Source organism: Pituophis catenifer, unplaced genomic scaffold (genome assembly GCF_029215685.1).
Source record: "Pituophis catenifer annectens isolate HBS135680 unplaced genomic scaffold, rPitCat1.0.hap2 SCAF_6, whole genome shotgun sequence".
Taxonomy (NCBI): domain Eukaryota; kingdom Metazoa; phylum Chordata; class Lepidosauria; order Squamata; family Colubridae; genus Pituophis; species Pituophis catenifer.
In genome coordinates, this window is record NW_027256886.1 from 87,660,253 (window position 1) to 87,685,492 (window position 25,240).

Here is a 25,240-nt window from a genome sequence, read left to right on the forward strand (position 1 = left end):
GCTGGTATATTGAAATAGAGCATGGTACCATTTGGTATACAGGATGCTAAACCAAATACAGTATGCCTTGATTCTTCAAGGAAAAAAAAATATACATTTGCATTGACTGCTTGAGAAAAGGAGGGAGGGGGGAAATAATTTAATCTGCATGTGAAAATTAACCCTTAGAGTCCTGCTTCTAATTCTGGGACTTTTGTTCTGTGTTATTTTCTTCGCAATGAGATTCTCTTTTATTTCTTTGAAACTTGATATTCGTATCCAGTCTCCTGTAGAATTTTTCCCAGTTTTCTAAACTGGGAGAACATCCTTCTGTGATACCTTCCTTTTCCTGGTCAAAGGAAGAATCAATTGCACTAAACTTACATGGACATTATTATTTTTTTTAAAAAAAGCAATATTCAATCATTCACGGCGGGCTGAAAAGTAGAGAAAAACCTTATATAAATTCTCTAAAATGGCCAAATGTTCAGGGAAAAAAAAAAGATCTGTCTGGCTTACTTTTGTACCATTCAATATCAGACATTGTTCTTTGGCAACTAGCTGAGAAAAGTTCGATCTCTTCCTGGAAGATTAAAGCTGTTGCACAAACTTTTGGCTAACCGAGTTGTAACCTTGATGCGTGTCTTTTAAATCCTTTGTAGAAAGAAGCCAGTTCTTTAAGGGTTAATGGGGGGGCTGTGGTCTCTTTTGCTTGTCCTTCCTTTAAAACGCCTGCATGTTTTTCTCTGTTTCTGCTGTTGACTGAAGACGTGAATAATTAGAGTATCCAATTTAGTCTACTAAGAGGTACTCAAAGGACAATATTGAGGACCCGTTCTTCTGGACCTTTGAGAAACTGGGTAGCTGGAACCAAAATAGCAATGACTGAATTATCTAGATAATGTCAGTGGTCAACTTTTATTTATGAGATTGATATAGTTGCCTACAGTAGTGGCCAAAATTGGGAAAAGTGTATTTTCTAAAAGTAGCTAATATCACCCCCCCCTTTTTTTAGAGTAATACCATATAATTATATATCAATGGAAAGATAATTGAATCAAGAATGTAATGCAATAACTTTTATGAAAGATTTACTACTAGAATAGCAGTTACGGTATAAAGAAGAAAAGTGAAACACGTAGAAAAAATGAGATATACAAAAATTAGCACCATAGAAAAAACGAGATATACAGAAATGATCACCCTGTCAGTTAATACTTAGCTGGGTAACCTTTAGCATGAATGACGGCCTTACAACGTCTTCCCATGGAGTGAACCAAGTCTTTAAGTTCTGCAGCTGTTATCATGTGAAACCAAGATTGAATGATGGCTTCTATGAACTGGGTTTTATTGATGGGTCGCGTCTGACTAACAAGTTTCTTTAGTCAGCTGCATAGATTTTCCATTGGGTTAAGGTCTGGGCTATTCCCAGGCCATTCCAGCAGTGGAATAGGATTATCTTGAAACTCCAAAAGAAAAAGTGGTGTTATTAGCCATCAAACCTCAAAAATACACTTTTCCCAAAAGGTTTCCACAATTTTGGCCACTACTGTAAATTGTCTAATAATGGCTCCAGGCAGCATATGCAGATAGCCCTCAACTTACAACAGTTCATTTGCTAACCGTTCAAAGTTACGACGTCCCTGAAAAAAAAGTGACTTACGACCATTGTTCCCACTTACGACCATTGCAGCATCCCCGTGGTCACGTGATCAAAATTCTGAACGCTCGGCGACTGACTCATATTTATGACGGTCCCAGGGTCCCTTCTACGGCCTTCTGACGAGCAAAATCGATGGGGAAGCCAGATTCACTTAACAAACAGTGTTACTAACTTCACCACACGGAGTGGTTCACTGTGCAACGGTGGAAAGAAAGGTCGTAAAATGGAGCACAGCTCACTTAATGAAGGTCTCGCTTAGCGACGTAAATTTTGGGCTCAGTTGTGGTCGTAAGTCGAGGATTACCCACGTCAAATGCAAACCCAGGAAAAATAATATTGCAAGAGAGCATAATATTCACAAAAGGAATCCATAAACAAACATAACCAACAATATACCTCCGGAGCTCATATGTTGCACCAACTATTCCTAACAGATGCGCAATATTTTTTTAATATATATTTTCCTGAAGACTGACAGGGTTGGATCTGTCTAAATCTTAATTTTTAACCTTATTTTTTTTTTCTTTTCCTATGCTGGTTTTCTTCCTCCAAATAATTCTGATCTTTTCTTTTCTTTTTTTTTTAAATAGTCCAATAGAATCTTGCCAGAATTTCTACAAAGATTTCACATTACAAATAGACATGGCTTTCAATGTGTTCTTCCTGCTCTACTTTGGCTTGCGGGTAAGTATATCCACGTTCCATACCTGGGGGTTTTGTGTGTATCTGTGTCTGTGTGTGTTGCAAAATCTAACAAATTGCAGCATTGTCTTCCCCAGATGTTTTCATCAGGGAACCTGCAAATTTGATGGAAGCCCTTTAACCCGATTGCTTATTTAGTATCCACGACGATCACTAAGTGTTGTATCTAATGTTTTATGATGAATGTATTTTTACAATGACAATGATAATGATTTGTCACTATTGTTGTATGTACACTGAGAGCTTATTCACCGGAGACAAATTCCTTGTGTGTCTAATCACACTCGGCCAATAAAGAATTCTAATTCTAATTCTAAAACTTGGCGATCTCTTCTGAACAAACTACTTGAAGGGTTTGCTCAAACCCACATTGGGAGGAGGAATGCCATGCACCACACACACACACAGACACACACACAAACACACACACACACACACACACACACACACAAACACACTTGTGACACCACACTTGGAGTATTGAATCCAGTTTTGGTTACCACAATACAAAAAAGATGTTGAGATCCTAGAAAGAATGCAGAGAAGTGCAACAAAGATGACTAGGGATAGGTAGGCTGAACCAGATGATGAACAATTACGGGAACTGGGTATGTCTAGTCTAAGGAAGAGAAGGGCTAAGGGTGACATGATAGCTGTCATCTTGTACTTGAGGGCCAGTCACTTCTCATCCAAGAAGCTTCTTCAGTTCTTGGATCTCATCTCATTCTTGGATGAACTGAAGAAACTTCTTGGATAAGAAGTGAAACATTTTCAGGGAAAAACCCAGAAAGTCTAATTATCTTTCGAGAAACATCTTTGGGATAACCATGATCTGGATGATCGAGAAACTCCATAGACATAACAGATGGAAGATTATCAAGGAGAGGTCCAATCTAGAATGAAGAAGAAATCTCCTGACAATGAGAACAATTATCATTGGAATGGCTTACTCTGGAACTGGAGGCTTTCAAGAAGTCACTGGAGGCTTTCAAGAAGAGGCTGGACAGCCACTTGTCTGGAACGACATAGGGCAGTGACAGCCAATCTTTTTGGCACTGAGTGCCAAAACTGGAGCATGCGAGCGTGGGCGTGCCAGAGCACCGGAACCCGGAAGGGAGCAGCTGGCTGGTGTGCATGCGCACCAGACCAGCTGTCCAACACACATGCACATGATGGAAACTGGAAGAGCAGCTGGCGACGATGCGCATGCCCACAGAGAGGGCTCTACGTGCCACCTCTGGCACGCGTGCCACAGGTTCGCCATCGCAGGCATAAGGTCTCCTGCTTGAGAAGGGGGATGGATGAGAAGACCTCCAAGGTATCTTCCAACCCAATTATTTTGTGAACTTTGAGGAGTGGGTTTTGTCAACCTCTATCCATTAGTCTTTCTGGAACACACGTGACTGCACACGTGCATATTATCAGACATGTTTCTGAAAGTGGTGGAGCACATTTGAAAGACACCTGGATTAGAAGGACTACAGAAGCAGAAAGGCAATGTAGAGTTTCGGAAAGGGAAAGGGAAAGGGAAAGGGAAAGGGAAAGGAAAGGAAAGGAAAGGAAAGGAAAGGAAAGGAAAGGAAAGGAAAGGAAAGGAAAGGAAAGGAGGAAAGGGTTAGGGTTAGGGTTAAGGGGGAGGGGAGGGAAGGAAGGAAGGAAAGAAGGAAGGAAGGAAGGAAGGAAAGGGAGAGGAAAGGAAAGGGAAAGGGAAGGGAAGGGAAGGGAAGGGAAGGGAAGGAATGAAGGAAAGGAAAGGAAAGGAAAGGAAAGGAAAGGAAAGGAAAGGAAAGGAAAGGAAAGGAGGAAAGGGTTAGGGTTAGGGTTAAGGGGGAGGGGAGGGAAGGAAGGAAGGAAAGAAGGAAGGAAGGAAAGAAGGAAGGAAGGAAGGAAGGAAAGGGAGAGGAGAGGAAAGGAAAGGGAAAGGGAAGGGAAGGGAAGGGAAGGGAAGGGAAGGGAAGGGAAGGAATGAAGGAAAGGAAAGGAAAGGAAAGGAAAGGAAAGGAAAGGAAAGGAAAGGAAAGGAAAGGAAAGGAAAGGAGGAAAGGGTTAGGGTTAGGGTTAAGGGGGAGGGGAGGGAAGGAAGGAAGGAAAGAAGGAAGGAAGGAAAGAAGGAAGGAAGGAAGGAAAGGGAGAGGAGAGGAAAGGAAAGGGGAAGGGAAGGGAAGGGAAGGGAAGGGAAGGGAAGGGAAGGGAAGGGAAGGAATGAAGGAAAGGAAAGGAAAGGAAAGGAAAGGAAAGGAAAGGAAAGGAAAGGAAAGGAAAGGAAAGGAAAGAAGGAGGAGAAAAATGCTAGGAGAATGACACATTTCTCTTCTGCTAGTTTTCCCAACAGCTAATTATTATTATTATTTTGTAAGGAGGTAGGGAAGGAATAAGGCAAACTGACTTTGGGGAAAGTTTAAAATTTATTGTACGCCATAAGCATTTTATGAATATAATAACAGCAGAACTCATATTACTGTACTTTCTGAAGGAAATACTGCATAATTACTTCCCTACCAATATTATTCCTATAATAAAGCTTATACAGTAGTTATGTATTACCTATCCATTATCCATACATAAAATAATGATTTCTTCCAAAAGGAGAATGCATTATAAATGTCCTCTTGTTCAACGGTGCAATAACTTCCTGTGAATTGTAATAACTTTACAGAATATTAATGGGTTGTCAATGCCTGTAGAGATAGGAGATGGAATAATTCAGCTCCATCTCTGCCACAAAAACTTCTTTCTTTGTTCATGCAACAAAAGAGATTTCCCGAAAGAAAATAGTGACCAATTCCAGGTTTTTAATGTACCTCGAAAGCAAATAAAAACAGAGAAGAGGGATGAAGTGTAAACTTTGTTTTTGGGGTTTATCTCATTTGGAAACACGACTTGTATTTTCCATGTGTGGAATTTTAAACATTGAAAAGCAATACAACTTCCAGGAAGGCCACACTTAGTATATTGCATCCAGTTTTGGTCACCATAATTTTAAAAAGATTTAGAAAGCATGCAGAGAAGAGCAACAAAGATGATTAGGGGACTGGAGGCTAAAACATATAAAGAAGAAAGGTTTAAGTGTATTGTGGCATCTTATGACAGACAATACTGCCTCTCAGCCCTGATAAAGCCATAATCCTAGTTTGATTGAGGATTTTGATCCAGGACCAAAATCAGCCACTTCTATTGCGGTACCACTGCTGGTTCTAAAATGATTCTAGATGTCAGATGTGGAACCCAGCCTGCTCTACGGGGCTCAAAGCTTGTGAAACCATTTCTTAGAAAGCAGCGGTGGGTTTCACATTATGTTACTAACGGTTTGCCGTGTGCATATCTTTGCTTCATGTGCGCATACGCTCACTTTGTACATACACGTATGCTCGCTTCATGCGCATGTGTGCCTGGTTCGTGCATGCACTTTGCTTCTACGTGCGTTCTGTGCATGCGCCCAGTCTCAAAAATGTGTCTAAATAGGATGGCATAGAGCCGGGGCGGGTGGGCGGCCCCACTCATGATTTCCGCTACTGGTTCGGGCGAAACGGTCCGAACCAGTTGAATACCACCTCTGCTTAGAAACAGCAAAAGGGAACATATTATCACATGTGGTGGTCCTGCCACAAAGCGAAACAATATTGGAGTAGAATCAGATCACAGAAGAAATAACCAAACAAAAGATAGAGATGAGGCCAGAAACATTTTAATTAGGAATATTCCCAGGATCATAGGAAAAAGAAATACAATATTTAATTATCCATATTACCACAGCAGCAAGAATAATTTACGCTCAGAATTGGAAAAATGATAATATACCATCCGAAGATAATCCGATCAGAAAAGTTTTGGAATGTGCGGAGATGGACAAATTAACAAAGGAGATACAAGAAAAAGAGGAAACAGAATATTACTTAGTGTGGGAGAAATGGTATGAATGGTTGGAGGAGAGAGACAAAAGGAAGGGAAAAATTAAATAATGGTCGAAAAAGGAGTTGAAGTATAATTGCTAATATGAGGAAACGAAAATTGTAGAAATGAAAGTGTATACACGGGTATTGTTATGTATATATGTAAATAAATAAATAAATATTAGAAGTATATGTATAAAAGATATAGTAGAAATAAGGGAGGAAAAAATGTATAAATAATGAAATTTTTGACATGCGAAACTGTTGAAACAGAAAAAGTGTTAAAGCTTTCTTTGTGTTTTTAAAAAAATGTTTAATATATATATATATATATTTAAAGTCTCTTTCATAAAGCAAGAATGGTCCGTGGTCCATTTATCCTAAATGTTATCCTTGCCTTTTTTAAAATTTCACTTCCTTAATTCTTGTCTGTCTTCCTTTCTTTTTTTACAGTTCATAGCAGCCAACGACAAACTATGGTTTTGGCTGGAAGTAAACTCTGTAGTTGATTTTTTCACCGTTCCTCCCGTGTTTGTTTCTGTGTATTTAAATAGAAGTTGGCTAGGTAAGTATACAAAATTGCTGTTTCTCATTGTGTATGTGAGAAAGAAAATTCAGGCACTCCTTGACTTTACAACCTCTATTGGGAGCAGAATTTCTGTTGCTAAAGAAGAGAGAAGAGCCACGCCTGATTTTACAAGCCTGTTGGCTATGGTCCTTAAGTGAATCGTATGCTGATTAAGCAAATCTGGCATTCCCCATTGACTTTGATTGTCGGAATCTATCTAGGAATGTCAAAATTAGTGATCACGTGACCCCAGGAACACTGCAACTGTTGTAAGTACACGCCAGTTGCCAAGCACCCAAATTTTGATCACATGACCTTAGGGATTGCCGCAACGGTCGTACGACTGAGGACTGGTTGCAAGTTACTTTTTTTTTGTTGTTGTTAGTGCCGTTGTAATTTCAAACGGTCGCTAAACAGAGGCTTGTAAAGTCAAGGACTACCTGTAGAAGAGAAAATGGCCACTTGTAAAGTTGTGAAGAGGCATTTCGTGGGAAGCGATCAGCCTGTCTTCTGAACTGATCCCGGGTGATTTTCAAGAAAAAAAAAAAATTGCAGTAGTTTTTCTAGGATGGTATGAGGATTCCTGCTTGGGCTAGATAACTTCTAAGATCCCTTCTTCTAACTCTAAGATTCTATTACTTTGAGCATACTTTTCACTAATAAACGTGCTTTGCCATATTCTGAAAAATGCAAGCTCGTTCGGATAAAAATTCAAAGTGAACCCCAAAGATGCTTTTTCTTGTTTTTTCTTTAAAGACGTTTCGCTTCTTATCCAAGAAGCTTCTTCAGCTCTGACAGGATAGTGGGGAATGGGAGGATTTACACCAGTGGTGAAATCTAAAATTTGTTACTACCGGTTCTGTGGGCGTGGCTTGGTGGTGGTGCGGTAATGTGACTGGGTGGGCATGGCCAATTTTTTTTTTTTTACTTTTAAAACCATTTTTTCTACAACCTCTTCAATGAAGAGGTTGTAAAAAATGCTTTCAAAAGGCTCTGACCATCCCAGCTGAGTTGCCTGATCGGCAGAGACTTTTTTTCTTTTAAATGCCTCTGACGATCAGGCAACTCAGCTTGGATCGTCAGAGGCATTTAAAATAAAAAAAGGGTTTTTTTCTTTTAAAAGCCTTTGATGATCCCAGCTGAGCTGTGCGATCATCAGAGGCTTTTTTTTTTTTTTTTTTACTTTTAAAAGCATTTTTTCGGCCAAAGAGGTTGTAAAAAAAATGCTTTTAAAAGTTAAAAAAAAAAGCCTCTGATGATTTTGTGGCTCAGCTGGGCATGGGGGGTGGGGGGGCAGGGATTTTTGCTACCGGTTCTCCGAACCACCCGCCTCCATCGCTACCGGATCAGGCGATCCGGTCCGAACCGGGAGCATTTCACCCCTGATTTATATTCCTTGCAGACAGAGCTGGTCCTTTGCATCCTTTTAGAGGGTCCTTGAAGCACTTTGAGGTTTATCTGTGTTCTCAGGGTCACCTGAGTGGTGCTCCTGGTTCCTGTAGTCTGCCATTTTGTCCTCTGGAAACCCATTCCTACTTCCACCCCATTCAAAGGATGTTCATCCCAAATTGTATAGCTAAAGGTCTGTAGAGATTCTCCGTCATCCAGGTCATGGTTGTCCCAAAGGTGCTTTTTCAGGAGGCAACTGGACTTTCTTATTTTTTTTCCTTTTAAAGACATTTTGCTTCTCATCCAAGAAGCTTCTTCAGCTCTGACAGGATTTCCAGAGGACAAAATGGCAGACTCCACGAACCAGGAGCACCACTCAGGTGACCCTGAGGACACAGATAAACCTCCAAGTGCTTCAATGACCCTCAAAAAGGATGTAAATGACCAGCTCTGCCTGCAAAGAATATAAATCCTTCCATCCCCCACTATCCTGTCAGAGCTGAAGAAGCTTCTTGGATGAGAAGCGAAACGTCTTCAAAGAAAAAACAAGGAAGTCCAGTTGCCTCCTGAAAAAGCACCTTTGGGACAACCATGACCTGGATGACGGAGAATCTCTACAGACATTCAAAGTGAATGAATCTGCCTGTGGCAAGCTGCAGCTACTTGCAACAATGAGATAGATGATTGTGTTCATTATATGATCTCTTTTCCTGACACATTTGCATAATAGATATGGCTGGCAGGAAGATTTTAATATTTATATGGGAGAGAATTCCTACACTGGTGGAAGGAGACCTTCGGTACCACTCAAATCTGTCTTTGTTAAGCTCATTTTAAGCAGCACTTACCATATTAAGTTACTATGATGTGGGTTTCTCCTGATGGCGACCATTTGTTCATTTTCTTAGTGCCAGTAACTAAGAGCTGGATTAAGTTCTATTCGCTACCATGCTGAGCCGAGCATTTTCAAATTAATCATTTTGTTAGGATTGGGCAAAGAAGAATTCAAAGTTTGTTTTAATTATATTTAAGTATTATTTAACATTGCGTCATGGGAATTCTCAAACTTTGGGATACAATAACTTTTGCAGACTGAATAAGGAAGTTAAGCTTGGAGCAAATTTTGACAATGTTCTCGTTCTATGTGTGGGTGTGAGAAAGGGGGGGGCAGAAAGAGGGAGAGTGGAAGGAGAGAATGAGAGGGAGGGAGGAGAGAGGAAGGAGAGAATGAGAGAGGGAGAAGGAGGAGAAAGAGAATGAGAGGGGGTAGAGGAAGGAGAGAATGAGAGAGGGAGAGAGAGGGAGAGAGGAAGGAGAAAATGAGAGCGAGGAAGGAGAGAATGAGAGAGAGGGTGAGGGAGGAGAGAATGAGAGAGAGGGTGAGAGGAAGAGAATGAGAGAGAGAGAAGAAGGAGAGAATGAGAGAGGGAAATAGAGGAAGGAGAGAATGGGAGAGGAAGGAGAGAGAGGAAGGAGAATGAGAGAGGGAGAGAGAGGAAGGAGAATGAGAGAGGGAGAGAGGAAGGAGAGAGAGAGAAGAAGGAGAGAATGAGAGAGAGGGTAAGGGAGGAGAGAATGAGAGAGAGAGGGTGAGAGGAAGAGAGGAAGAAGAGAATGAGAGAGAGGGTGAGAGGAAGAGAGGAAGAAGAGAATGAGAGAGAGGAAGAGAGGAAGGAGAGAATAAGAGAGGAAGAGAGAAAGAGAGGGAGAATGGGAGGGAGAGTCAGAGAGAGAGAGAGAGGGGGGGAGAGGGAGAGAGAGAGATCCCTATATGGATCTCTTTGACCCTCCAGGGATTCAGGGATTCCCAAACCAGCTTGAGTTGTCTTAGCATGCTGTATGAGCCCATCCAGGAGTAGACACAGGTTTTTTTTTTAATGAATTATTTTGTTCTTTCACAGCTATTTCATGGGTAAACCAGAATAACATAATCCTGGTGCTTCCACTGAATTGTGGATAGTGCTGTCTTTCTAAAACCAGGTGGTTGTGGGGCTTTTTTGGTCTGAAATTTGGCATGCATTTTTCCCAGATGAAGCTGTATCCCCCATGCTTCGCCTGCCTCTCCGTTTTAGTATTTCACATGGCGTTTAAAGAAGACAAAAGCAGGGTCAATCTTTCATCAGTTAAAATAAAGTTGTGATTATTATTTAAAATCACGAAGAGGGACAGTGACATATGGCGATGATGATAAGCTTCATAACTTTAATTTGGCATTCGGTAACTTGCGGCTTCGTCTGGTTCTGTCCTGTTGATTTCATAGATCTCAAATGATAGAAGTTGTCATGGATTTTTTTTTTTTAAGTCTTGTTTTTAGAGCTGTGTGCTTCTGCCCTCTTGTGGTCATCTTGAAGCATGACCGCATCCTTACTCAAATGAGCTAGGTTGGGAAATTCACGAGGTGAATAATAATAATAATAATAATAATAATAATAATCTTGCTAAACTTTCTAAGTCCAACAGGGATTTTTGCTAGGCTTAAAAAGACCCCATAAACGCTGAATTCTACTGGCAATATTACAAGCCAATTTTATGTCGGATGTGTGGTACCCTCACAGAATTGGGTAGCTACAGATAGTCTTCATCTTACAATTAAGCTTACCAAGAGCCTTGGTAGTACAGTGGTCTAAGGCACCCTGTTATTAAGCTGGTTATTAAGACCAGATGCCTGCAATTACTGCAGGTTCGAATCTCGCCAAGGCTCAAGGTTGACTCAGCCTTCCATCCTTTCTAAGGTAGGTAAATTGAGGACCCAGTTGTGGGGGCAATAAGCTGACTTTGTATAAATATACAAAAGGATGAAGGCTATTGCTTAGCGCACTGTAAGCCGTCCTGAGTCTCCGGAGAAGGGCGGCATATAAATCAAATTAAAAAAAAAAATTAAAATGAAGACCAAAAGTTCTGTTGTTAAGTCAGAGATTGGTTAAGTGAGTTTTGCCCCATTTTACAACCTTTATTGCCACCGTTGTTAAGTGAATCACTGTGGTTGTTAAGTTAGTAACACGGTGGTTAAGTGAATCTGGCTTCCCCGTTGACTTCGCATGTCAGAAGATCACAAAAGGGGATCACATGACCCTGGGACACAGCAACTGTCATAAATATGAATCCGTTGCCAAGCATTCCAATTTTGATCATGTGTTCACAGGGATGCTGCAATCCTATCATCACAGAGGTGATGTGACAGTCCTAAGTGCAAGTACAGATTGTAAGTCACTTTTTCTGAGGCTGTTGTAACTTTGAGCCATCGTTAAACAGGTGGTCCTAAGTCAAGGATTACCTGTATCATTCTTTTGAGTTCTTCAAAGAACCAGGGAACTCTCTGGGATCTGTAGATGAAGAGTGTTAGGCATAAGGTACCAGAACGACACTGTGAGCTGATCAGAATTTCTTCTCTATTGTTGTTTTCCTAATTTACAAGAATCACGCCAGCAGTCTTGGGCATACCCTGTTTCCCTGAACATACCCTGTTTCCCCGAAAATAAGACATCCCCTGATAATAAGACCAATTGGGCTTTTGGGCGCATGCGCTAAAATAAGCCTCCCCCTCAAAATAAGTCCTTCCCGAAAATATTTAAACACAGAGCTGGAAATCAGGTAAGATGGCAAGAGGAGCCCCATCTTGCTCCATGCGCCCTAAAATAATAATAAAATAATAATAATAATAATAATAATAATAATAATAATAATAATAATAATAATAAATAAAAAAATAATAATAAGACCTCCCCGAAAATAAGGCCAAGTGTTTTATTTCAGGGTTCAAAAAAATATAAGACAGGGTCTTATTTTCGGGGAAACACGGTAAATCCCAACCAGAAAATAAACCCTAGCATGATTTTTCAGGATGCTTGAAATATAAGCCCTACCCCCCAAAATAAGCCCCACTTAAGATCATCAGCCAAACAGATGCATTTTATTTCTGTATTTCTCCCCAAAATAAGACCTAACCTGGAAAATAATCCCTAATGCATCTTTTGGAGCAAAACAATAATATAAGACTTGGTCTTATTTTTGGGGAAACACTGGTAGTTAGATAAAAGCTTCAGAAATTCTCTGGGGGATCTGGACTCCATTGCTTCCTCCTCTGCAATGACTTCAAGCATGCCTTTTCAGTCTTTCCCTCATTCTAGTTGGAGATTCCACCACAGAGAGAGGCTGCACAGGTGCAGCTCAGTCCAAACCGTGGCCATTCCACGTTCCAGGTTCCAAAGAGAATCTGAGAATCTCAGATGAACCGTGCATCCAAGCTTGAGGAGCAACCCCGGGCTTCCTTTGAAACTCCATGTGACTACTTGATGTAGCCCAATCAAACAAACAGGCCCTTCCCTAACCCCGCTGTCATTGAACTGAACTGAAGGATGATCCAGCCCTACTCATTGGAAAAACGAGAGAGCCGATGATTAGTGGTTTGGAAAACGACAGTGACAGCCCTGGCTACTGTTTCTTTTGAGCTCTTCACTATTCCTTCTGTTCGTAACCAGAGCTGACCCAAGGCCGCAGGACATGTCCTAAGCTAGCCTCTTCCATTTAGAGCAGTTGTCATTCCTTGTGAGAAAATGAGATCAGCTTCCATTTATGCAATGTATAGGGCCAGAGGCAGGGGGAGGAAATAGACGTTAACCATTAGGCAACCAAATGTTTTGTAACAGATCAGAGAATGCAGCTGAGGTTTGTTTTGCCTTGAACCGAGAGACTTCCATTCCCAGAAAAAAATATTGCTGCTTAACAGCAGCAGTGGATTTCACATATTCTTACGACCGATTCATCACGTGCACACTCTCTTCATGCGTGCACCTTACACGTATGCACTTTGCTCATGTGCATGCCTTCCGTGCATGTACCTGGCCTCAAAAACGTGGCTAAATAGCACATCTTTATGCCGGGGCTCTCACCAACCGGTTCGCCTGAACTAGTACGAACTGGCTGAATACCACCACTGCTTAACAATGATCGTGTTATTACCCAAACCATTGTTAACATCTGTTTTACTTGTTGTAAATTAAATTCAGCATTGTCCTGTTGAAGTGCTTCATAAAAGTATAAGCTATAATGATACCTGTGAAGGTTGATGGTTAAAATCTGTAAGATGGCAAAGCACTATTGATACAGGCGATTCCTTTTTTTAATAGTTGCGGGAATTGGTTATGGATAGTCTAGAGAAAAGTAGGACTAGGGGTGCCATGATAGCAGTGTCCCAGTATTTAAGGGGCTGCCACAAAGAAGAGGGGATCAGCTTATTCTCCAAAGCACCAGAAGGCAAGACAAGAAACAATGGATGGAAACTAATCAAGGAGAGAAGCAACCTGGAAATAAGGAGAAACTTCCTAACAATGAGGACAATTAATCAGTGGACTGGCTTGCCTTCAGATGTTGTGGGTGCTTCATCACGGGAGATCTTTAAGAAAAGACTGGCCAGCCCCTGTCTGAAATGGTATATGGTCTCCTGCTTGAGCAGGAGGTTGGACTAGTGTCAACTTGCAAAGCTTTCAAGTTGCCATGAGCAGGAGGGAGGGAGAACTGAAGTGAATTCCATACATTCTTTCCGACCGCAATCAGAAGGAGGGTGTTAGGTTTCACAGCCAGCCAAAGTGGTTAGTTGGAGAATGTGATTTATGACATGGCCAGAGAGGAGGGGAGAGACAGGATCATAGGGGAACGTAAATTTATGGAGAATCAGTCCTAACTGCATCCCAGTATTGCCGAAATGTTGCTCCTAATAAATGACTATATTTCCTTTGAAGTTTGGATCATGGTTCATGAACTAATTAGGGCAACTTTCGGAAACTTCACAACTAGAAGACCTCCAAGGTCCCTTCCAGCTCTATTCTGATTCAAGAAAACGATTCAATGGATGGAAACTAATCAAAAAGAGAACCAATTTAGAACTAAGGAGAAATTTCCTGACAGTGAGAACAAGTATTCAGTGGAACAACTTGCCACCTTAAGTTGTGGAGGTCTTTAAGAATAGATTCTGTATCTATCTATCTATCTATCTATCTATCTATCTATCTATCTATCTATCTATCTTTTATCTATCTATTTATCTATCTATCATCTGTCTGTCTGTCCGTCTGTCTGTCCATCCATCTGTCCATCCATCCATCTCTCTATTAAGCTTCAATGCAAATTTAATGGTCAAATAGTTGTGTGGACAAATACCGGGAAAGATTTTTTTAAAAACATCTGAATTGACCTTTATGATTCTTTTTATGATGAAGAGTTTTTCAGGAGACTTGTGTCTAAACTAATTAAGAAGGACAGCCAAGGAAATGTTGAGTCACCTTGCATGAAGATTCTGTCAAGACAGGAATTGCCTATCTGTGATCATTTGCATCTCTTGTTCCTCCTTTTCGGCAAATGTCTATAGTTTATTAAAAAAAAAAAAAAGCTGCATCCTGACATCTTCTCTTTTTTGAACACAAAATCAAAGCCGTTGTTTATTTAACGACACAGAACAGGAAAAAACAGAGGGTTTTTAAATGTGTGCCTTACAAAGTAAACAAGGGAAGGTACTTTTTTATTTTAAGAAAAACATAGAGGTTATGAAAAATACTTTGAAATGTTCCACACAAAATCCATTGAGTTCTGGTGCTCAATTTTTTGTGTCTATATTTGTCCACCTTCGAGTCACTCTTGAGTCCTGAACAAGCCCCTTGGGAAGATTTTTGGCTTTTTTCCCCCTACGGTTGAAAAAGATTCACTGGTCCAAAGTCACCCTGTGCTTTAAGAGGGCTCGAACTTACAATTTACCATTTTCCAGCTCAGTGCCTTTAACCATTACACCAAACCAACTGTGACTTTATCGCTCTTCGTCCACATCATTTCTTCATTCTTCATTTCATCAAAGGGGCACCTAATAAACGTTGCTGTAAGAAACCCAGTTGTGGAAGGTCAAGGTTAGCTTTTAAAGCCTCTGCATTGTAATAGATATTCTCACATTTATTATATAGCCCTGAGTAAAGTTTAAAACTGTAAGGAAGGCTGAGCATCAAAGAATTGAGGCCTTTGAATGATGGTGCTGGAGAAGACTCCTGTGACAGCAAGGCGAACAAACTGGTCAGTCCTAGAGGAGATCAACCCTGACTGCTGTTTAGAAGGCCAGATCCTGAAGAGGGAACTCAAATACTTTGGCCACCTAATGAGAAGGAAGGACTCACTGGAGAAGAGCCTAATGCTGGAAACGATTGAGGGCAAAAGAAGAAGGGGACGACAGAGAACGAGGTGGCCGGACGGAGTCACTGAAGCAGTCGGTGTGAGCTTAAATGGACTCCAGAGGATGGTGGAGGACAGGGAGGCCTGGAGGAACGTTGTCCATGGGGTTGAGATGGGTCAGACATGACTTCGCAACTAACAATAACAACAACAAAAGTTTAAATATTTCTACATTTATACTGTCAGAAAACTATATACATGTAGCAATAGCAATAGCAATAGCAATAGATAGATAGATAGATAGATAGATAGATAGATAGATAGAGAGAGAGAGAGATAGATAGATAGATAGATAGATAGATAGATAGATAGATAGATAGATAGATAGATAGATATGGATAGATATAGATAGATATAGATATATAGACTTATATACTGCTTCACAGTGCTTTATAGCAATCTCTAAGTGGTTGACGGAGTCATCCTCTTGCCCCTAACCATCTAGGTCTTCATTTTACCGACTTGGGAAGAACAGCAGGCTGAATCAACCTTGAGCCCGTGAGAATCAAACTGCTGGCAATTGGCAGTCAACAGAAGTATCCTGCAGTACTGTTTTCCCAACTTTTATGGCTGTAAACCCCCCCTTTTTTGGGGGGGAGGGGTTTAAAATGAAACTCTTTGCCAAGATCTGGTGAGGTCATTTGCCACCAAACATTTTTGACATAAACCTGTTAACAGAAACCTTGTTGTGGAACAATATTTTTCGACCCATAGGACTAGAAGGGACTTTGGAGGTCTTCTAATCGATCCCCTGCCCAAGGTAGGAATCATTATGCTACCCAAGACAAGTGCTTGTCCAATCTTTTCTTGAAAACCTCCAGTGATGGAGCATCATGATTTCTGAAGGCAAGCTGTTCCACTGGTTAATTGTCCTTACTGTTAGGAAGTTTCTCCTTAATTCCAGGTTGCATCTCTCTTTGATCAGGTTCCATCCATTGCTTCTTGTCCTGCCCTCAGGTGCTTTGGAGAATAAGTTGACCCCCTCTTCTTTGTGGCAGCCCCTCAAGTACTGGAAATACTTCTCTTTGATAGAATGAGACCAGAGGTGGTATTCAGCAGGTTCTGACCAGTTCTGGAGAACCAGTAGCGGAAATTTTGAGTAGTTTGGAGAACCAGTAAATACCACCTCTGATTGGCCTCACCCCCAACTATTCTCTGCCTCCCAAGTCCCAGCTGATCGGGAGGAAACAGGGATTTTATACCAGTAACATTTCCCTGGAGTGGGGAGGGAATGGAGATTTTACAGTATCCTTCCCCTGGAGTGGGGAAGGAATGGAGATTTTACAGTATCCTTCCCCTGGAGTGGGGAGGGAATGGAGATTTTACAGTATTCTTCCCCTGGAGTGGGGAGGGAATGGAGATTTTACAGTATCCTTCCCCTGGAGTAGGGAGGGAATGGAGATTTTACACCATCCTTTCCCTGGAGTGGGGTGGGAATGGAGATTTTACACTATCCTTCCCTTGCCACGCCCACCAAGCCGTGCCCACCAAGCTATGCCCACCAAGCCATGCCCACAGAACCAGTAGTAAAAAATTTTGAATCCCACCACTGGATGAGACGTACCTAACTCTCTCAACCATTCATCATACAATTTAACCCCCAGACCCCTTTATCTTATTTGCTGATCTTCTCTGCACACTTTCTAGGATCTATTTACTGTGTTTTATTTCTCTGCATTGACTGGAGAAGAGTTTGCTTCTCTCTCTTTCCCCCATTAAAACAACACGTATTATTTATATGTACTATGTCCTAAAGACAAACTTTTTATTCGTGGTTAGACAGTGAAATCTTTGTGCAGGCTTATTAGAGTAAATGAAGGGGATAACCTGTGGTCTTTGTATTTGGGAAAGCAACCAGGCCGGTGATGAAAGAATGGAAATGCTACGATAAAACCCTCCTTGAAATGATTTCCAAAGCTTGCTAGGAAGGTTGGAAAGCAACAGATTGCATCCCTTCTCTCCAGTCCCACGCAGTTTCTAACACATATAGCACAGACACAAGTGCGAGGACTAATTTGCCCATATTTCCTTGGCATGAAAAGATCTGAACATTCGAACGTGAGCCTCAGCGGTTCTTCCGTGAAGGGGAAAAGAGAACAAATTATCTCACTTTCAGGAAAACTTCCCATTAGCTTTTGCTTTTCCGGCTGTCACTCAAATTCAGGACGTGATACACTGTTGTGAAGGAGTCGCTGGCAGGTTGGGCACTTCTTCCCATTCTGAATCACCTTTGCGTCCAGATCATTGTGCTGCTTTGCTATTTGAGAGAAAGTCACCTTCAAGGTAAATTCGACTTCTGGTAACTTCATTGATAGTCTGTGTAGTTCACTTTCCTAGTATAGCCCTGTCTGATATAACTATGTCTGATTTACTTGCATGCAAATTCACTGGAGAAGGCAATGATACTAGGAACGGTTAGCGCAGGGGTCAGTAACCTTAAACACTCAAAGAGCCACAAAGGTCCTAACTGGAAGTCCCCTGTTCAATTCTGGAGCTGACCAGAAGCCCGGTTCCCCCACCATAGAGTCTCCTCCTAATGCGGCATCCTTTTTCCTCTGCCGACCGGAAGTCTGGTTCCCCCACCATAGAGTCTCCTCCTAATGCGGCATCCTTTTTCCTCTGCCGACCAGAAGTCTGGTTCCCCCACCATAGAGTCTCCTCCTAGCGCAGCGCCCTTTTTCCTCTACTGAAAGCCCTATCAATTGTGGAGCCGACTGGCAACAAGGAGCCGCAGCAGAGGGATGAAAGAAAGAGCCACATGCTGCTCCAGAGCTGAGGTTTGCTGACCCCTAGATTAGCAGACCAAGAAGAAGAGGCAAGCAAAGAACACACTGGCTTGATAATGTCAAATCTGATGCAAAGTTGAACATACAACAACTGAAAGAAAAGGTTATCACCTTTAAAGCGCTCCATGGCTTAGGATCTGGTTACCTACGGGATCGCTTGCTACCACCAATAGCCTCCCACCGGCCAGTACGCTCCCATAGAGAGGGGCTCCTCTGGGTGCCGTCGGCCAAACAATTTCGACTGGCGGCCCCTAGGGGGAGAGCCTTCTCTGTGGGAGCACCTACGATCTGGAACAAGCTCCCCCCTGGAGATACGGAGGATCCTGGATCTGCACACCTTCCGTCGCGCACTTAAGACTTTTTTATTTCATCAAGCTGGCCTGGCCTAAATCTTCTCCCCTTTTTAAATGTAAATTTTAATTTGTTTTTAAATTTTGGGGTATTTTAAATTTGTTCAGCCAAATTATTTAATTTGTTTTTATTCTATTTTAAATTTTTGTATTTATGTGTTTTATCCTGTGGCTGTTTACCACCCTGAGTCCTTCGGGAGTAGGGCGGTATAGAAATTTAAATAAATAAATAAATAAATAAATAAATAAATAAATAAATAAATAAATAAACGCTGTTATTGACTAGGTACACTTGGACTGTCTACAGGAGTCATGCTAGGCAACTAAACCACTTCCACATGACCTGCCTCCGGAGACTTCTGAAGATCTGGTGGCAGGACAAGGTGCCAGACACTGAAGTCCTCTCCAGAGCAGGCCTGCCATCAGTTCACACCTTGCTGATGAAAGCCCAGAGAGGCTGGGCAGGCCATGTTGCAAGAATGCCAGACCATCGCATCCCTAAACAGCTCCTCTATGGTGATCTGTCTCAAGGAAAGCGATTGCACAGGGGACAAAGGAAGCGATAGAAAGACATGTTGAAAGGCTCCTTCAAGTCCCTGGATATCGACACCACCTCCTGGGAAACCCTGGCACAAGATCGATCGACATGGCGCACGCTGATCCACCAAGGCTGCCAGACATCTGAAGACAGAAGGACAACCACAGCACAAGAGAAGCGAGCACTCCGCAAAGCCAGAGCTACAAATGCTGCAACAATGGTGCCCACACATGTCTGCCCGACATGTGGCAGAACGTTTCGTGACCGCATAGGCCTTACCAGCCACCTGTGGACACATCGTGGACAGCCCACAACCCGTTAGATGTCAAGGTTCTCTTCGAACACGATGGACGAACATCATCAGCATGGAGATCACTTGTCTATAAAGTCACCAAAAATGGACACAGCTGAACAGTCAAAGCTACTATTAGTAGAGTCCCATACCGAGATATTTCTTTCTCATTTTCCATTCAAACGCTTATCAGACATGACCCTGCTTAATTTCTTAAGATCACCCAAAGTCAGCAAAATATTGTCAATTAACTATATTTCACCCTTTCCTGGTTTTGTAAAGTCTGTAGTTTGCATACCTATAAGAAAGGAGAATAGTTGTTTTTTTCTGTTTTTCCCTCCTTCCTGCTTCTTGGAATGCGAGTTGTGAGAATTTCCAGAATGGGCAACCAATTGAAGGACTCCTTATGAGAGTGGGATAACAGATAACAGAATAAGAGAGTTGGAAGAGACCTTGGAGGTAGCTTAGAACTTAGAATAAAAGAGTTGGAAGGGGCCTTGTAGATCATCTAATCCAAACCCCTGCTCAAGCAAGAGACCCTATACCCGTGATGGCGAATTTATGGCACATGTGCCAGAGGTGGCATGCAGAGCTCTCTCTGTGGGCACGTGTGCCATCGCCAGCTGCTCTTCAGGTTCTGGCGTGCGAGCTCCAGTTTTGGCACTTCGGCATGCCCGGAAGAGAGCAGCTGGCTGGACCAGATGTCTGGCACACATGCCTGTGACAGAACCTGGAAGAGCAGCTGTCCGCCGTGCACATGTGCACCAACTGCACCAACTGGCGCATACACTCCAGTTTTGGCACTCAGTGCTGAAAAGGTTAACCATCGCTGCCCTGTACCATTTCTGACAAGTGGCTGTCCAGCCTCTTCTTGTCCAGTCTGTTCTAGTCCAACCTCCTGCTCAAGCAGGAAACCCTGCTGATGAGCCAGGGTTAAAAATTAAAATTAAATAGGGTTCAGACAAATGGTTGTCCGATCTCTTCTTAAAAACCTCCAGTGTTGGGGCACCCACAACTTCAAGAGGCAAGTCATTCCACTGATTAATTGTTCTCCCTGTCAGGAAATTTCTCCTTAGTTCTAAGTTGCTTCTCTCCTTGATTAGTTTCCATCCATTGCTTCTTGTCCTGCCTTCAGGTGCTTTGGAGAATAAGTTGAGCCCATCTTCTTTGTGGCAGCCCCTGAGATATTGGAAGATTGCTATCATGTCACCCCTGGTCCTTCTTTTCTCTAGACCAGACACACCCAACTCCTGCAACTATTCTTCATATGTTTTAGCCACCAGTCTCCTAATCATCTTTGTTGATCTTCTCTGCAGTATAAGTCTCTTCATTATATTTTCTGCACTCAAAAGTATAGATCTGAGCTCATTCATTTGTAGATAGGGAATTTAGCTTTTTGAGGGACATACTGAAATAGATTCCAGTGGATGGCTAGATTTCTGAAGCTGATAAAAGCAAAGTGGGAAGAAAGGAGAAAAAACAAATCTGTAGATATACTGAAATAATGTTGATCTCTTTTGGGGGGGTCCAAGCAAAAATGTTTGGGTCTTAGTAAATAACTTTACAAGTTGACCACAGGGGTTAGTTCATTTCAACTGTGCAAGTATTTGATTCAAAATACAATACTAAGGCAATTGGAATGGTTGAATTGAATTGGATGCCCTTTCCTGAACTGAATCAACGGTTTAATTTGATTCCGTTCAACAATCTGATTTGGGGGACTCGAAATCAAATTGATTTGACTTGCCAAATCAAATCAACCACTCAAATTCCATCAAAAGAGATGTCCATATCGTAGATGGGTGTCTATGTTAAAGACAATATTCTCTGCTAAGAATTTTTTACTTTCTTTTTTTTTTACAGTATGAGGAAGAATGCAAAAGATATTCCTTATCTAAAAAAAAGAATACAAAAACTTTTGCAAACCATTATGAAGTTGAACTGATTGTTTGTTAGCCAACTATATTTTTGTAGATGTGATTTTATCCCTTTAATAGAGGAAGCAGAAATATTTAACTTAATCATGCTTTCTAATGAATAGCTTCTAGTCAGTATTTAAAAACAACTTTTCATTCAACTCTGTGAAAAGAAGAAATAAAATCTGACATGTCCTGCATGTGGGGTAGATCAGCTTCTTCTCTATGTTGAAATTTTAATACCCCTCGTGCACCTTTGTTGAAAGTTCATAGAACTCGTTGGGACTGAATAAAATAAAATTTGGAAAAGTGGGAGATGAATTATGATTCAGTATATGCTAGTTTTCAAGTTTTAAATTCATCACAGAAACCATTTCTATTTTTTTTTAAAAAAAAATTTATATGCTGCTCTTCTCCAGAGACTCAGGGCAGTTTACAAGGCGTTAAGCAATAGCCTTCATACTTTTGTATATTTTATACAAAGTCAGCTTATTGCCCCCACAAACCGGGTCCTCATTTTACATACCTTAGAAAGGATGGAAGGCTGAGTCAACCTTGAGCCTGGTGAGAATTGAACTCGCAGTAATTGCAGGCAGCTGGAAGCTAAATACTACCTTTAACAGTTCTTCGTATGTTTTAGCCTTCAGTCCTCTAATCATCTTGGTTGCTCTTCTCTGCACTTTTTCTACAGTATCCACATCTTTTTTTTTTTTTGATTAATGCTGTGAGAATTCTAGGATGTTCTATGAAGATTCTCAGTCATCCAGGTCATAGTTGCATCGAAAGTAGTTTTTACTTAGAAAAAAGCTACGAGGTTGATTTTTCTGAGGGGGAAAAAACCAACAACAACAAGGTGTTTCACTTCCTATCCTGGGAAGCTGAGTGAGATGGAAGGATAGTTGTTGAAAGTTGAGATTAGGAAGTAAAACTTTTTTTTCCCCTCAGAAAGATCAAGCCAGTTGTCTTTTCAAAATTAAAAAAAATACACTGTTAGTACATCTAGGATTGTGATGGTGAACCTATGGCACACATGCCCAAAATGGCATGCGGTGTGATGTCGCCTGGCACACCAGCCGTCGCCCCAGCCTAGCTCCACTGTGTCTCCCGCCAGCCAGCTAGTCTTCAGACTTCTGCCACACACACGTGGGGGCCCAGGGTGTATGTACAGGGGCGCTCACATTGCATTTTGGAGGTTTGCATGCGTGCGCCCCCCCCGCACCCAGTTTTGGGTGTGGAAGGCCTCCTGCACCAACCTGGAAGCTAAAACGGGGAGCAGGGGCACTGTGCGAGGCCCCCCTGCCCCGTTTTGTGCCTAGAAAGCAACCTGCACCAACCAGGAAGCCAAAACGGGGAGCAGGGGACACATATGCATGAGTGGGGGTGGGGTGAATGTGCTGAGGGGCACTCACATTGCATTGCAGGGTCCAACCAGGCACATTTGCATTCGCGCGCACATGCTTTGGGCACTCGGCACCAAAAAGATTAACCATCACTGATCTAGGATGTTATCTTTTTCAGAACTTGTGCTGGTAACCTTGGCCTCTTTTTCCTTTCTTCCTGTTGGTTACGTATTCTCAAGACCTCAGGTAGAGATGGTATGTTACGGGCCCCATCAATTAAATTTTGAATTTTGGCGGGAGCCTCCCTAAGTACTTTATCCCTGATGGAGCCCTGAGCAAATGAAAGGGTTAGAATGATTTAGGGCTTCATGTGAATAAAAAGAATAACGAGAAAATTATAATCTGTGCCTTTTTGCTGTAATTGAAAGAAATAGCCACTATTTGCAAATGGGAAGGAACGTCTCGTTTTGCAAGCGCCAGATTATTTATTTATTCCAGAAGATTTTGTCTTTGTGTTTTGTTCCAAGCTCAGAATACTTGAAACGCAGTGCTCCGATTCAGAACATGTTGCACATTTCTTGAAAAAAAAAAATATTAAAAAAATGTAAGTGCAACTCCCACTTTGCATATCTTTCATTCTTTTTTCTTCTCTGATTCTGCTTTTACAAACCACGGGAGGGCAATACTGTGCAGCATTCATCGTTGATGGAAACATGATTGAATTCCTCTCGTTTTGTTTTTTGCAGTATGTCTTGACATTTCAGAACGTCCTATCATTGCTCTCACTGAACATAGGTGCAAACTATTTTCTAAACCATTTCATACCATATTAAGTTTTTAGTTAAATAGAGGCTTTATTAGACTGGCCTAACTCTCCAATGGTGTAATTTGAATTTGAATTTTAAATGGGGGATTTTAATTGTCGGGCCAAATTGTTTAATATATTTTTAAATTGTTTTTAAATTTTGTATTCTATGTTTTTTATCTATGGCTGTTCACCGCCCTGAGTCCTTCGGGAGAAGGGCGGTGTATAAATTTAAATATTAAATTAAATTAGATTAAATTTATATTGTCACATAATCTATTAGCGATACACAAGAGAACTGTTCTCTCTCTCTCTCTCTCTCTCTCTCTCTCTCTCTCTCTCTCTCTCTCTCTCTCTCTCTCTCTTTGTGTGTTTCTAAGCTATAAGATAAATTGTGCAAAGTGTTCCATTGTGGAAACCCCCCAATTCTACTATATTATAAAATGCAATACTCTGAAAAACAATCAAGTAAACAAACAAACAAACAGAATAACAGAGGGCCCTTGGAGGTCTTCTCGTCCAACCCTCTGCTCAAGCAGGAAACCCTATACCCGTGGCAAGGGCTGGCATGTGGAGGAGGCGAGAAAAGTTTCAGATGAAAATGAAAAGCTCCCCAAGAACATTGGAATGTTTCTAAGAGACATAAACTCTGCTCTCTTTTTTGGGGGTGGTGGTGTCTAGCACGAGGGACATGATGGCTCAGTGGCTAAGAAGCTGAGCTTGTTGATCGAAAGGTTGGCAGTTCAGCAGTTCGAATCCCTAGTGCCGCGTAACGGGATGAGCTCCCATGACTTGTCCCAGCTTCTGCCAACCTAGCAGCTCGAAAGCACGTAAAAAATGCAAGTAGAAAAAATAGGGATCACCTTTGGTGGGAAGGTAACAGTGTTCCATGCGCCTTTGACATTTAGTCATGCCGGCCACATGACCATGGAGACGTCTGGCTCTTTGGCTTTGAAACGGAGATGAGCACCGCCCCCTAGAGTCAGGAATGGCTAGCACATATGTGCGAGGGGAACCTTTGTCTTTACTTTAGCACGATACAAAAGAAATGCATAAATTACCATAGTTTTGTTTTATATATCAGAAATGGACAGCATTTGTCTGATACTTAGATGAAATCTGTCCGATTTCATTTGGGTCCATTTGAGGTATTATTTTTTTTAGTTGTATTCCTTTTGTCTCCTGGGGTTGATGCTGGGTTTTTTTTTTTAAATAACTTTTGTTTTTGTTAACATTATTCAAAAGTCCCATAATTTTTGTCTTTTTGTGCAAACCTCTTGCCATCTTTAGTTATAATATACACAAGTGACAGGTGAAACTCAGACTAGGATGAAGGTTTTTTCCCCCTTCTTGACAAATTAAAACTCTTGCCACCTTACACAGAAGAACTACAATCTAAAGTAGATTGGAGGGCTTGCTATTTTCCCCAAGACTTTGTTACTCAGTAGAAGAATAGCTAAGTTTTTTTTAATTATTATTATTATTTTTATTATTATTGGTTAATCTGTAGTGAGATTCACAGCCTTTGACGCTGGTTAATAACTCAGCAGCTCGAGTCCTAACCAAGGACCTAGGAACTGTTAAGGTATCGTCGGAGGATGTAAGCTGTTCCAAGTAAGGTGGTTTTTTGTAGAGTCAAAATGTTCAAGTCCGGTAAATTTAGAATTTCTAAATAGTGGGGTAGCCCTTTGGGTATTGCCCCAAAGGCTCCAATTACAATCGGGACAACACACGATTTCTTTTTCCACAGTCGCTCAACTTCAATTTGCAAGTCCCAGTACTTTGTGATTTTTTCTTGCTGCTTATCTTCAAT

The 25,240-nt window shown here is 41.5% G+C and overlaps 1 protein-coding gene across 1 annotated transcript in view; it reads left to right on the forward strand.

The window, feature by feature from the left end:
* Nucleotides 1–25,240, forward strand: part of KCNMA1 (potassium calcium-activated channel subfamily M alpha 1) — a 643,121-nt gene that overhangs the window by 341,556 nt on the left and 276,325 nt on the right. The window contains 2 exon segments of the mRNA XM_070946116.1: nucleotides 2,233–2,326; nucleotides 6,688–6,799. Of these exon segments, the coding sequence (XP_070802217.1) occupies nucleotides 2,233–2,326; nucleotides 6,688–6,799 (206 nt within the window).